General features: G+C 32.4%; 1 protein-coding gene and 1 long non-coding RNA gene across 2 annotated transcripts in view; one reads left to right on the top strand and one right to left on the bottom strand.

Moving 5' to 3' along the window:
• LOC114334608 (uncharacterized) overlaps positions 1 to 12,562 on the top strand; it is a 153,457-nt gene that overhangs the window by 47,023 nt on the left and 93,872 nt on the right. The window contains exon 8 of the mRNA XM_028284683.2: positions 7,848 to 8,019. Coding sequence (XP_028140484.2) covers positions 7,848 to 8,019 — 172 coding nt within the window. The remainder of the gene's footprint in view (positions 1 to 7,847; positions 8,020 to 12,562) is intronic.
• Positions 1,202 to 4,567, bottom strand: LOC126887091 (uncharacterized). The gene is made up of 2 exons (XR_007698960.1): positions 2,930 to 4,567; positions 1,202 to 1,376 (listed from the first exon to the last, which is right to left on the bottom strand). It is a non-coding gene; the product is annotated as an uncharacterized LOC126887091 (long non-coding RNA).

Raw genomic sequence — 12,562 nt, 5'->3', positions numbered from 1 at the left:
TATCTACATCTTTTTCGTTCCTTATATTATCTATTTTTGGGCACAGGTCTATCCTAGTCTCTTATCATAGGTCTCCCCTAGTATTCTCAGTATGCGTCGGTAAAGCCAAATTTCTAAAGTCTCTAACTTTTTTTATAGTTGCTGCTGTTAACGTCCACCCTTCTATTTTTGAAAGTAGCTTAGATACTAGATAACATTTCGTGGCGCACGAATGCTTAGGTTAGGGTTGTTAAAAAGCTTTCTCATTTTTATGAATCTAGATCTTGCTATTTCAATTCGGTTCTTAATCTCTACGTCGCGTCATCAGGTTTCCACTTATCATTTGCTGTGTATCCCAGATATTTTGAATGTTTTTTTCCTAATCACATTACATTCAGGTTGTTCTAGTTGAATTTTTTTTTTAAATTCAACTGGAATTTCATCGCATCGTTCTCCTTCTTGATGTACCTATCCGTGACGAATGTAAGAGATCATCATCACCGGCGCCCATACAAAAATTTTCAGGGGGGGGGCAGACGTGAAGATGTTGCACATTATATTCTGTGTACTTTGGATAACCATATATAGTTTACAGCACCCGAAAAGCTAGGGGGGGCCACGGCCCCCTCCTGCCCATGGGTATGGGCGCCCATGATCACATTGGAACATTCCATGAATGTCTACGAATGTTCTTTGGACATTCACAGTATATGTTTTAGACTGAATGTCTTGTTGGAACATTCCATGAATGTATACGAATGTTCTTTGGACATTCACAGTATATTTTTTAGACTGAATGTCTTGTTGGGACATTCCATGAATGTTCTTTGGACATTCACAGTATACTTTTTAGACTAAATGTCTTGTTGGAACATTCCATGAATGTCTACGAACGTTCTTTGAACATTCACAGTATATTTTTTAAACATTCTCTGAAATATATCGTCAGTGATGTGACAATACCTCCTATATCTTTTTTCATGAGGTTTGCAGGAGACGAAAAACATTTTTTAAGGTCACCTCCTGTTTTCATACGTAAGTTCTGGCTTGTTTTGTAGTAAATAGAGAGTTAAATTTACTGCAAAACAAGTCAAAAAATATATGAAAACAGGAGGTGGCCCAAACAAGTTTTTAGTCTATCTTACAAATCTCATGAAAAACAGATAGGAGGTATTGTCACATCACTGACGATATGTGGCCATACCAAATAATACATCCTTGATAAATATAAACATTTTTATTGCAAAAAATCTTTTCATACATTTTTTTAATGTAATTTACTGATATTCCTATAAAAAAATGTGTCACATTTGCTTTGTAAACCTTTCTTTTGCCTTTCATAGCCACATATTCCATTTCCTTCCTGGCTTTTTGTAGACCACTTCTCTCAGCTGATTCTAAAAGAAAATAAAATAAATGGTAATTTTTCTATCCTTTACAATTAACAATCAGAAGAAATATTTACAGGTAATAATATGCATAAATAATAATAATAATAAAATAAATAATAAATTAAATAATATTTAAATAAATAATAAATAATATTTAATAAAGAAAATAATAAAACATTTTTTATTTTGACAACGACGTCCGATGTGGAAGTAGAAACCATAATAAAGTTATTTTTTCAAGTAAATTGTGGCTTATTTCCCCATTAAAATAGTTACAATAATTACAAAAATGCCACAAAGAAATAGCTTTTTCACAAACTAATAAGTATTTTGTTTTATTATATTTATTGTTTTTATTATTTACTTTAACTAAAGATTATAACTTAATTCTTGTTTTCTATTTCTGATGTTTTTATTTATTTACATTCAATATTAATCTGTTTTCTTGTATAATCTACTTCGCAATAATTGAATAATTGAATAGATAATGAAGAGCAACAGTATCTACAGTTGGAAAAATGAAAGAATAGGGCTTTTCATCGATTGTCATTTGTTTCGAGCTTCTGTCGTGTGTCACATAATATTAATATATCTACGTCATATGTCTTTGGTTTGTATTATTGTATATACCAATAACGTATGTCATAGATATATTAATATTATGTGACACATGACAAAAGCTCGAAACAAATGACTGTGAATGAAAAGCCCTATACCCATGAACGATCACATCAATCACTTATTTTGTATTTGCTATCTTTTTCTATTTTAGAACAAATAGAAAATGATATAAAAACCTTAAAAATAAAAAACTGGAGAAAAAAAGCACGAAACAGATCAGAGTGGAGAAAAATCCTGGAACAGGCCAAGACCCAGAAAGGGCTGTCGAGCCAATGATGATGATGATCTTTTTCTATAACAAACGTTTGTGATTTATAGAAAAAGACAGCAAATAGGGCTTTTCATCGACTGTCATTTGTTTCGAGCTTCTGTCATGTGTCACATAATATTAATATATCTACGTCATACGTCTTTGGTTTGTATTATTGGTATATGCCAATAACTTATGACGTAGATATAGTAATATTGTGTGACACATGACAGAAGCTCGAAACAAATGACTGTGAATGAAAAGCCATACACAAAATAAGTGATTGATGTGATCGTTCATGGTTATAGGGCTTTTCATTCATAGTCATTTGTTTCGAGCTTCTGTCATGTGTCACATAATATTAATACATATATCTACGTCATAGGTTATTGATATAACCAATGATACAAACCAAAGACGTATGACGTAGATATATTAATATATGTGACACATGACAGAAGCTTGAAACAAATGACAATGAACAAAGCCCTATAGGGCTTTTCATCGATTGTCATTTGTTTCGAGCTTCTGTCATATGTTATATAATCTATGTATAATATTAATACAACACGGATTACACGACATATGACAGAAGCTCGAAACAAATGACTGTAAATGAAAAGCCCTATTCTTTAATTTTTCCAACTGTATATTGTAATTGTATTATTAATTGGGTTAAGCATATTACCTGTGTGATATAAGCTATTGGAACAGCACAGTCTCTCAAACGAACAGTTGAAAGTGAAGTTCTGTCAATATCTTTTTCTAAAAAATGTTTTGAACATACTGCTCTATTAACAAATCTGATCAATACTTCATGCCTTCTTCGCAGGATCTTCTGGAAAGCTAAAAATACAAAATATATGCATTACTGAGCATTATTAACAAATTTTAGTTTTAAATAAAAAATATGATTAATGAACTCACAAAATATTATAAAAAGCAGCTTAGAAATTGTTTATTAATATAGTCGTTTCCCTAGCCACAACTGGCTAGTGATTTTAGTAGGTAATTTTTTTGTTTTTGGCCATTTTTGCCAAAATTACTAACTATTTAGTTATTATTTTTTTGCAAATTTTACGAAATTGTCAAAATTATTTACTAAAATCACTAGCCAGTTGTGTCTGAGACTAAGTTTAGCGAACCGACTATACTATTCATACCGTGTATTCATTAGTTGGTACTATTATAGTGTGTGATCTACCATCCTGTTTATAAAGGCATACATTAGCAAAAACGCAAAAAAAAATTTAATTTTACAAATAATCCGTTTGTTATTATCTCTATTTACTATTTTAGGTAGGAATAAGCAAGTTTGTGGCTTATTCGCAATTATTAAAATAATAAATGGATATTTTCTGAAGTAGGGGCATGCCTTTGTTTACATATTTGCATATACTAACCTTTGAAACATTATTCCTGCAGATTTTTTATCTACATTGCTTCTGCTACTCCAACTGATTTTATGCACTATATTAATAATACTATTAAAGTTATTATAAAAGTATCCGAATTAAAAAAATATTCTTAAAAAGCACAAATAAAAACAAACAACGATCACGCACGGCGGCACGGCAAGGTGGCCAAGGCCAAGATGCATGCCAAGATGGCCGAAGCACCGAAGTCTGAAGTGAGGTCATTGGTCGTTTTTAGTCACGTGATGCCCTCTCTAAGCACCATGCACAAATACATGCGCCGTGAATTTGTAAATGAACATATAGGAACATTGGTAGTATGTTCACAGAATGTCTTATGGTAAAATTCCAGGAATAATTTAGTCAGATGTTCACCGAATGTTCCCTAAATGTCCAGGACATTCAAATATTTATAGAACTTTGGTAGTACATTCCTGGAATGTTGTGTGTTGTTAGGGAATATTATCTGCAGCAGCGCGTAAAAGCTACACAGATGTTGTGTTGAACCAGGTTCTGAAATTCTTCAACCAGGATATTCTTCTTCTTCCTGGACCCCGCTTACCGAATATTTTTCCTTGCAGGACGGCTTGTAGGAGGGCATATCTGGATTCATTTCGCATAATCTGTCCGAAGTATTCAATCCTGTTCAGTGGCGTAACAAACTCCGTCGGGGCCCCCCCGCAGAATTGGAAATGGGGCCCCCTTTAAAAAATTACACAATGCGACATGTGTAACAAATGCCTATATGTGTTACAGCCTAGTAAATCAACGTAAAATATGGCGATACCGTGTAATTTTCAATGTCACCACCGAAGTGGTCAACTCAAGACTTTTCGAGTTATTTATGAGTAAAAATGTTTATTGTTTAACACAAAAAAAAAACACGTTTTAGGCGACTTTTCGATCGAAAGGTTTTTAGATCGATAGGTTTTTAGATCGAAAAGAATATTGTTAGCAAAAATGTATCTAGCTTATAAAAAAAAGTGAAACAAAAATGAAGTCTATCGATTCAGTAAAAGAAAGCTCATGAAAAGTTTTTCTTATTCGTCAAATTCCAAATCGAATACTTCAACGTGAAATAACCAAAAAATGAAATACTGTTCGGGGAAACTCATTAGAACTTTTTTAAAGTGTTTAAAAGAAGCTTTATTATTTATACAAGTTTATAGCATCAAAACGAACTCCCACGTCGCATAGGATTAGCCTGGGCAGCGTTTGGTAAACTTAACTATGTATTTAAATCGGACTTGCCCATATGCCTCAAAAGGAAAATCTTTGACCAATGTGTGTTGCCTGTACTCACTTATGGAGCCGAAACATTAACACTAACAAAAAAGGTAGTGAACAAGATTCGCGTAACTCAGAGGGCTATGGAGCGCCAGATGTTGGGTGTCTCCCTGAGAGACCGAATCCCAAACTAAGAAATACGCCGTAGAACAAAAACAACAGACGCTGTCGAAAAAATCGCGTCGCTTAAGTGGAATTGGGCAGGACACGTCGCCAGATTGCCAGACAACCGATGGACAAAACGTATTGTCGAGTGGAGGCCGCGAGAAGAAGCACTACGGAGCAGAGGACGCCCACTAACCAGATGGGCCGATGATTTGAAACATGTTGTCGGTAACTGGATGCAAGCCGCACAAAATAGAGATGAATGGAAAGAGCTGAGGGAGACCTATGTCCAGCAGTGGACGCGTACGGGTTGATGATGATGATGATGATAGCATCAAAACTAAGCCAGTTACGCTCAAAATACAGTTAATCCCATTTTTTTTTGGAAAAAATTATGAAAATCTCCCCGTATTTAGCACCCCAAATGAAACTAATCAGTATTGCCTTACAAATTACCTAACTTTTTTATACGACCTGTAAGTTTCACCGGTTCAAAGTGTTTATTTTTAAAAGGGTTCTAGTTTAACGGCTTGAACGAGTCACTAATCACGAGTATATGCAAATTTTAAACAGCCATGTCTTAACCAATTTTTGCCTTACAGACAAACAAAATAAGGCCAAAATATTTATAAAAGCAAGACCTACCTACATTTCTTTACTCTTTGAGATTTTTCATATCACTAATACTTTTTAAGTTATTTTGAAAAAAGGCATTTTTCCAAAATAAAAATTTTTTTTTTCAAAAATAAGAACTTCGAACCGGTCAAACTTACAGATCATATAAACAATAAATATTTAAATAAATGGTAAAGCGCTAAAGATAAATTTTATTTGGGGTGCGAAATAGGGGCAGATTTTCACGATTTTTTGGGGCCAACTTTATTTTTAGCGTAACTCGTATAGTTTTGGTGATAGAAACTTTTATAAAAAATAAAAATAAAGCTTTTTTTGAAACATTTAAAAAAGTTTTAAGAGTTTTTCCCGAAAATTGGTTCATTTTTTGGTTATTTCAGGTTGAAATATTCGATTTGGAATTGGACAAATAAGAATAATTTTTCATGAGCTTCAACTGTGCTTTTACTGTGTCGATAGACTTCATAAATAAGTACACCATTTTCTGAATCTTATAAGCTACATTTTTGCTACAAATATTTTTTCGATATCTAATATTTAATTCGATAAATACTTATTTCCACCTACCTCTACCGAAAGTATACTTTTCCGGACCCGATTGTAGGGAGCAAAGTTATACTTTTCCTCCCAAGGGAGGAAAATATTTTTCCTCCCTAGGGAGGAAAAGTAAACGTGACGTCATGGTATTTCATTCATGAAATATAACTTATCGACGCCCTGTACAATATCTATTTTCTGTTACGTAAGTATCTATACATTTTAACGTTTATTTATAAAACACTCGGTATTTTGCAGAATGGAGAATGGTAAAAAACAGTAAATTGTTATTTTGATTTAACAATGTTTACAATAATAATATGACTTATATTTGACAGTTGACGGTTTTATTGTACCTACTTGTTAGTTTTAGTTTAATAAATTTTGTTTTCACAACAAACATTTTCACTCGCAAATGACTTAGCATAAATTACTGATAGAAAGTATTAGCATATATAAAGCAGCTCTATAGAAAAACAAAAGTTGCTTATAACTAGTCAATTTATACATTTCCGGACTTATTTTAAACGTATGTTTTTCACCCCGAGGAGGGGTGTCACCCCCCGAAGTAAAAGCAACCAACGGCATAAATCCAACTTTGAAGTGTAGTGTAACTAGAACCTAAATCCAAATTGTCAAGCAAATACGTCCGTCGTGACGCTGATAATTTCACTCCAAAACTGTCATTTACTGAGCTATTGGTGTATTCATGCATTGTTTATGACGACTCACATTTTTCATCTTTATTGGTTTAGAATAAAATAGAACAAAAATTACTAAATGATTACATTAGTATTATTCTATGAGATGTACAACTTTCTTCGTGCACTATCTACTATCAGCGAATATATCTAGAATTTTATTAATTCGGATGGATAACTTCATTTTCAATACTGCACTGCTTAAAAAACGTACGTATGCAAATAATATAAAAACACAATTTTACATAATATATTAGACAACAATATGGGGCCCTTGACATATTGGGGCTTCATGCTGAGGGGCCTCTATCTAGGTAAAGATTAAAGAGAAAACCCATGTCGGCAAATTGCAATTCTCAAATCTTTCAATAGTCACGTACAAAGCATTATAGTTTATTGTTGTTACCATAAAATTTCGGTAGGCCGGAAGGGATTAAGTTTCTAGATATTATCAGATGATTCACTTGGCAAATACGACTATACAGAAATTTATGTTTTTAATTTTAAACATACAACGTAAAATAATATAACAATAACAGAGTTTTACGTAATATCAGATGACAAGATGGGCCCCTAAGCGATTGGGGCCCCCCGCAAGCTTCACGCTGTGGGGGCCTCTGTTACGCCCCTGATCCTGTTGCTTTCTTATTTTTCGTTTGATCTATAGCTTTTATCTCGTCACTTTTCAATAGGTATCTTTGGTCCATTCAGAGTGTTCGTTACATGATGACTTTCGAGATTATTCTTATTTTCTCTCACTCGTTCTTCTTCTTTATTGCATATCCATATCTTCGCCATTGCATATAGCATTCCTTAAGTTGATTCAGTATCTTTCGATAACATTGTAGTGGCTGTTGGGGCAACATAATTGTTAAATGCTTTTCGAAAGCTTAATACTACTAAAATCTAATTTTTTATACATTTACAGGAAAACGAAGATGTCTAGGAGACATGCTAGCTAAAAGTTGCATATTCACATTCTATTGCGAAATGTTGAGATCCTTCGAACTGAGTATTTATCCAGGATCCGATATGCCAAAGGGAATACCGACACCAGGAATTACTTTAACTCCAGAAAAATACAAAACGAAGTTTACAGAGCGACTACTTTGATAACTCTGATGCTATTAGAAACAATTAAATAGTGTAATATTTATTCAAAGTTGTAGTATTATAAATAAACGTGATCTTATTTACCGTTTTTTAAATTTTATTTTCAATACCATTAGGTACGTTCGGACGACCATAGCGGCTGGCTGTCAGCAGAAATCGGCTGAGTGGTTGTATCCAGCCGTGATAGGGAAAGGGGAAAGCTTAGTAAATCGCTCAGCGGCTGACTTCCAGCGGTGACGTCTGACAGCTACTGCTGGCTCAGCTGTCCAGCCGCTGTGGTCGTCCGAACGCACCCATTGACTTCATACTTCATTCAGTTCAATAGGGCTTTTCATTCACAGTCATTTGTTTCGAGCTTCTGTCATGTGTCACATAATATTAATATATCTACAACATACGTTATTGGTATATACAATAATACAAACCAAAGACGTATGACGTAGATATATTAATTTTAACTATTTAGAATGGGAAATAAGCCACAATATTATTAAAAAATGATTTTTATTAACGTTTCGACGCCCAAATCGGGTGCCGTTGTCAAAATACAAAATACTATTAATATAAACAAAAATGTTGTTGCTTAGTAAAAAAATTCTTCTAATAATTTATTTAATTTGACTCATTTATATCGGCAATTCAGATACATATGATACATTTTAAAGTAGAAGACTTTAAAATGATATTGCCAATATTTATGAGTTGCGTTCCTGGGACGACTTTACTGAAAGATAGTTCATTCGATTACATGAAATCAACCCCAACTCAAGAATATCCGTCACAAAAAAATCATAGCATGTGATCTGTCTTTAAAAAGACAACCACATGCAACGGTGACATTAAAATTCTCGCGTTAGAGATCTCATAGTAAATCACGAGGGAAAACCAGGAAAAACCTCGTGATACTATCCCGACATCGTAAATATTTGGTCTTACGTTTAATTTACTCTCAAAATTAATACCAAATTCTGACTTTACTATAATTTTGTTTAAATTATAAATAATATCAATAATACATGGGTATATAAGTAATACTAAAATATAAAATATGTACTAACTCGACTATTGACTTACTAATTGTGGTATTTTCTTTCTATTGACTTCCTCTTTCAGTATGGGTATCCACATCCTACTGCATTCCACCGAGGAATTTGCGACACAATTGGTTTCGTTTAGCATAATTAGAGCCGCTTCTTTGATTTTTCATCTTTTTACTATCTGTTTCTTTCAGGACTATACTTGAATCTCTCCACTGAACTCTATGTTCATTATCCCATGCGTGTTGACATATTTGAGATCTATCAAATTCTCTATTTTTAATATAAGATTGATGTTCACTTATTCTAACGTTTAATGGTCTTGATGTTTCAACTATATAAAACTGTTCGCATTCACAAGGTATTTTATAAATACAATTCTTTGTCCTTTCTTGTTCATTGTTAGGTTTAGTTTTAGATAGAATAGATCTCAATGTGTTGGTTGTTTTGAATGTTGTTGAAATGTTGAATTTATTTCCTATTATTTTAAGTTTCTCGGATAGTCCTTTTATGTATGGTATTGATATTTTCCTCGTATTATTTCTTGTGAATGTTGTAGGATCCCGTTCTATGTTGTTCTGTTCCATTCGATCCAATCTTGACAATTCCTTATTTATAAACGATAAAGGATAATCATTTTTTAATAAAACAGATGTTAAGAATTGTTTTTCTTCTAAAAAGGAATTTTCGTTAGAACAAGTAATTTTGGCTCTATCATATAAAAATAAATTAAAATAATAGGAAATAAATTCAACAAACCAACACATTGAGATCTATTCTATCTAAAACTAAACCTAACAATGAACAAGAAAGGACAAAGAATTGTATTTATAAAATACCTTGTGAATGCGAACAGTTTTATATAGGTGAAACATCAAGACCATTAAACGTTAGAATAAGTGAACATCAATCTTATATTAAAAATAGAGAATTTGATAGATCTCAAATATGTCAACACGCATGGGATAATGAACATAGAGTTCAGTGGAGAGATTCAAGTATAGTCCTGAAAGAAACAGATAGTAAAAAGAGAAAAATCAAAGAAGCGGCTCTAATTATGCTAAACGAAACCAATTGTGTCGCAAATTCCTCGGTGGAATGCAGTAGGATGTGGATACCCATACTGAAAGAGGAAGTCAATAGAAAGAAAATACCACAATTAGTAAGTCAATAGTCGAGTTAGTACATATTTTATATTTTAGTATTACTTATATACCCATGTATTATTGATATTATTTATAATTTAAACAAAATTATAGTAAAGTCAGAATTTGGTATTAATTTTGAGAGTAAATTAAATGTAAGACCAAATACTTACGATGTCGGGATAGTATCACGAGGTTTTTCCTGGTTTTCCCTCGTGATTTACTATGATATCTCTAACGCGAGAATTTTAATGTCACCGTTGCATGTGGTTGTCTTTTTAAAGACAGATCACATACTATGATTTTTTTGTGACGGATATTCTTGAGTTGGGGTTGATTTCATGTAATCGAATGAACTATCTTTCAGTAAAGTCGTCCCAGGAACGCAACTCATAAATATTGGCAATATCATTTTAAAGTCTTCTACTTTAAAATGTATCATATGTATCTGAATTGCCGATATAAATGAGTCAAATTAAATAAATTATTAGAAGAATTTTTTTACTAAGCAACAACATTTTTGTTTATATTGATAGTATTTTGTATTTTGACAACGGCACCCGATTTGGGCGTCGAAACGTTAATAAAAATCATTTTTTAATAATATTGTGGCTTATTTCCCATTCTAAATAGTTAAAATTGTAAAAATGCCACAAGAAAATAGCTTCAGAACAACAGATATATTAATATTATGTGACACATGACAGAAGCTCGAAACAAATGACAATCGATGAAAAGCCCTATTCTAGGATTCTGGGGTGACTTTCCTATTATAAAGGACATTTTGAAGGTACAAAAGCGTATTGTGAGCTGTATTGCAGGTGTTTCGTATGGTTGGTCTTATAAAGCAAGGCATGTTTAAGGGTTTAAATATATTACCAGTGTATCGAATTTATAATTTTGAATTATTAATATAGTCCAGAAAGCCACAAAAGTGAGTCAAAATTTTTTTAAACGCTTTTTTTGTTTTTTTTTTCTTAAAATTATTTTTTTTTGCATTGAACAAATTTTTTTTAGGTTTTTTGGATCATTCCAAATAGAAAAGGTCTTTAGTGACTCTTCTCTAAAGTAGATAGTTATTGACATATAAGCGACTAAAAATTGAAAAATTGCGAAATCGGCCATTTTTAACCTTCAAAAACTATGTGAAAAACTGAAAATTTGAATGTTGCCAAGGTAGGTAGATATTCTTTAAACATCGATTGATGAAATCCCGAAGAGTTTTCAGCAATACAATATCGAAAACCTCTTTGTTTTTTCATTGCTAATTAAGCGGACGAGACATTATTTTCAACCGTTGCATGTATGTAATATGCGTAAATAAAATTATATTTACATATTATGTGCGGAAAAATATTCTGATTCAATTTTTTTTTACCATTTTGCTTGAAAAGGTTTGCTTTTAACAAATTTTCATGGCAAATTCTCCAGAATCAAAAGACAATCAAATTTTTTTTAAATCTTTTTTTTTTGTTTTTTCCTAAAATTAATTTTTTTGCATCGGACAATTTTTTTTAGGTTTTTTGGATCATTTCAAATAGAAAAGATCTCAAGTAACTTTTCTCTAAATGTGATAGTTTTCGAGATATAAGCGATTGAAAATTTAAAAATTGCAAAATCGGCCATTTTTAACCCTCAAAATCTATGGGAAAAACCGAAAATTTCAATACTGCAGTGCTTAGCGAAAACGCCGTATCTGCAAAAATCTATGCATTTTTCTAACCCAAATGTGCATATCTATCTTATTTGCTTACTAAAAATGACGTAAGTTAAGCCAAAATACATTAAACACAACGCATTTTATGCCGTATCTGCAAAAATGTTCATGGATACTTAGAATAAATGCGGCATCTGAAAAATACTTAGAAAAACGCCGTATTTAAAGGTCACTTGCTGCGTTTATCCTAAGCAGGCACTAGATGCGGCGTTCTGCCTAAACATTTGACAGATTTTTACAGCATGTGTAAAATTTTTAATAAGGTTAGTTTGTTGCCATTTTTCAACGAGAACGGTTGTTTGATACAATTTTTTAAATATGTCAAATAGAACAAAGTTATTACTGCAGAAGGCTATTTTTTCTTTATCAACAGAAAATCTAAACACATATGTTTGAGTTGTTGGTGATCAAGAAATAATGTGTGGTTCTAAAAACAATGCGGTACTACTAAGTGAGACAAATACTTCCACTAAATGTGGAGTTTCCTGAGGTATAGCGGAGTTTCCTATATGTATGTATATTGTTGTTGATGCGACATTGTATTATTACTCTTATTATATCTATTATCCTCTAGTATATCTTTCAGCAAGAAAATCTGTTCTGTTGTACTTCTTCCTTATCTAAAACCCAC

Source organism: Diabrotica virgifera, chromosome 1 (genome assembly GCF_917563875.1).
Source record: "Diabrotica virgifera virgifera chromosome 1, PGI_DIABVI_V3a".
NCBI lineage: Eukaryota > Metazoa > Arthropoda > Insecta > Coleoptera > Chrysomelidae > Diabrotica > Diabrotica virgifera.
This window is presented reverse-complemented; position numbering and strand designations above follow the sequence as displayed.